A 1,093-nucleotide genomic window follows, 5' to 3' on the forward strand; every position below is an offset into this window, starting at 1 on the left:
TGTCGTTAATTACGTGATCATAGAGAATTCTCTGTTGTTCTTGGACAGATGTAATATGTTTTTCCTTCGATACGATCCGTTTAATTGTCATCTGAGGATGGGATCACATGATTGCGATCTTCCAACGAACGATCTCACAACGAGCGAGAAGCAACCTTCGTGCGAGCGGAAAGAACAAATCGCTAATGTGAAGTAGAAGTAATAAAGAATTTTTTGTATTTTTACCCACTGAAGATGGCTCAATGCGGAGCCGAAACGTTTGGGTGATAATTATTATTGTTAAATATTTGTAATTTTAGCACTAACTTCGTGCAAGGCTCACTAGCCCTTCATTTGATACTTCTTAATTTTTAATTATATGAGCCAGATTAATATATTATATTTCTAATTTTAATTGTTTTACTTTTATTGATAGTTCGTGAACACTACAATGTCCTATTTCTTCCTGTTACAATCTGTCAGTGATAAAGGCGAATAAATATGGACAAATATATATTTTGTAAACGCTAGCAAACTCATGAAATCATTACATTATTAAGAGAATATAATAATGCAAGTACAATCAATGTATTATTAATTTATCATTATATTACCAGGTAAAAAAGTTATTGCATAAAATATATATAATTACATATAAAATATGTATATATACATATTGTTCATTTCTCTTGTATAAATTCTGTCTGTTACTATAGGTATATACATACATACATATATATGTATATAGTGGCGGACAAAAGAAAGTTTTGAAGTCGGTACCTGTGTACATGAGTATTCGTAAAAATAAAAAAAATCTTTAAGGTAAATGTACCGTTTGCTGAACGAGACCAATTTCTGAACAAAGACATACATTTTTATTAATATTAAGCTTCTTCTAATTCAAAATTTATCCATATACGAAATACAGCCATATTAAATAATTGAAAGTATCTAGATTTTGATGTGAAGAACATTTCATGTGTGAAATATCATCTGTATTTTACAAAAATAGTTTTCTTTTTTAACCATTTTGCTTAGAAATATCATACATATCTTAAGCGAATTTACGTTTAATTTATTGAAATGTAAATATGCTGCATTGTAGCCATTTTGC

At 28.8% G+C, this 1,093-nt stretch overlaps 1 protein-coding gene across 1 annotated transcript in view; it reads left to right on the forward strand.

Moving 5' to 3' along the window:
- Nucleotides 1-507, forward strand: part of LOC105451631 — a 29,031-nt gene extending 28,524 nt beyond the window's left edge. Inside the window, exon 4 of the mRNA XM_011692201.1 lies at nt 416-507. Within this exon, the coding sequence (XP_011690503.1) occupies nt 416-478 (63 nt within the window). The 3' untranslated portion in view covers nt 479-507. The remainder of the gene's footprint in view (nt 1-415) is intronic.
- The last annotated feature ends 586 nt before the right edge of the window (nt 508-1,093 follow it).

The sequence above is a fragment of the Wasmannia auropunctata genome, unplaced genomic scaffold (genome assembly GCF_000956235.1).
Source record: "Wasmannia auropunctata unplaced genomic scaffold, wasmannia.A_1.0 LD336048.1, whole genome shotgun sequence".
NCBI classification, from domain to species: Eukaryota; Metazoa; Arthropoda; class Insecta; order Hymenoptera; family Formicidae; genus Wasmannia; species Wasmannia auropunctata.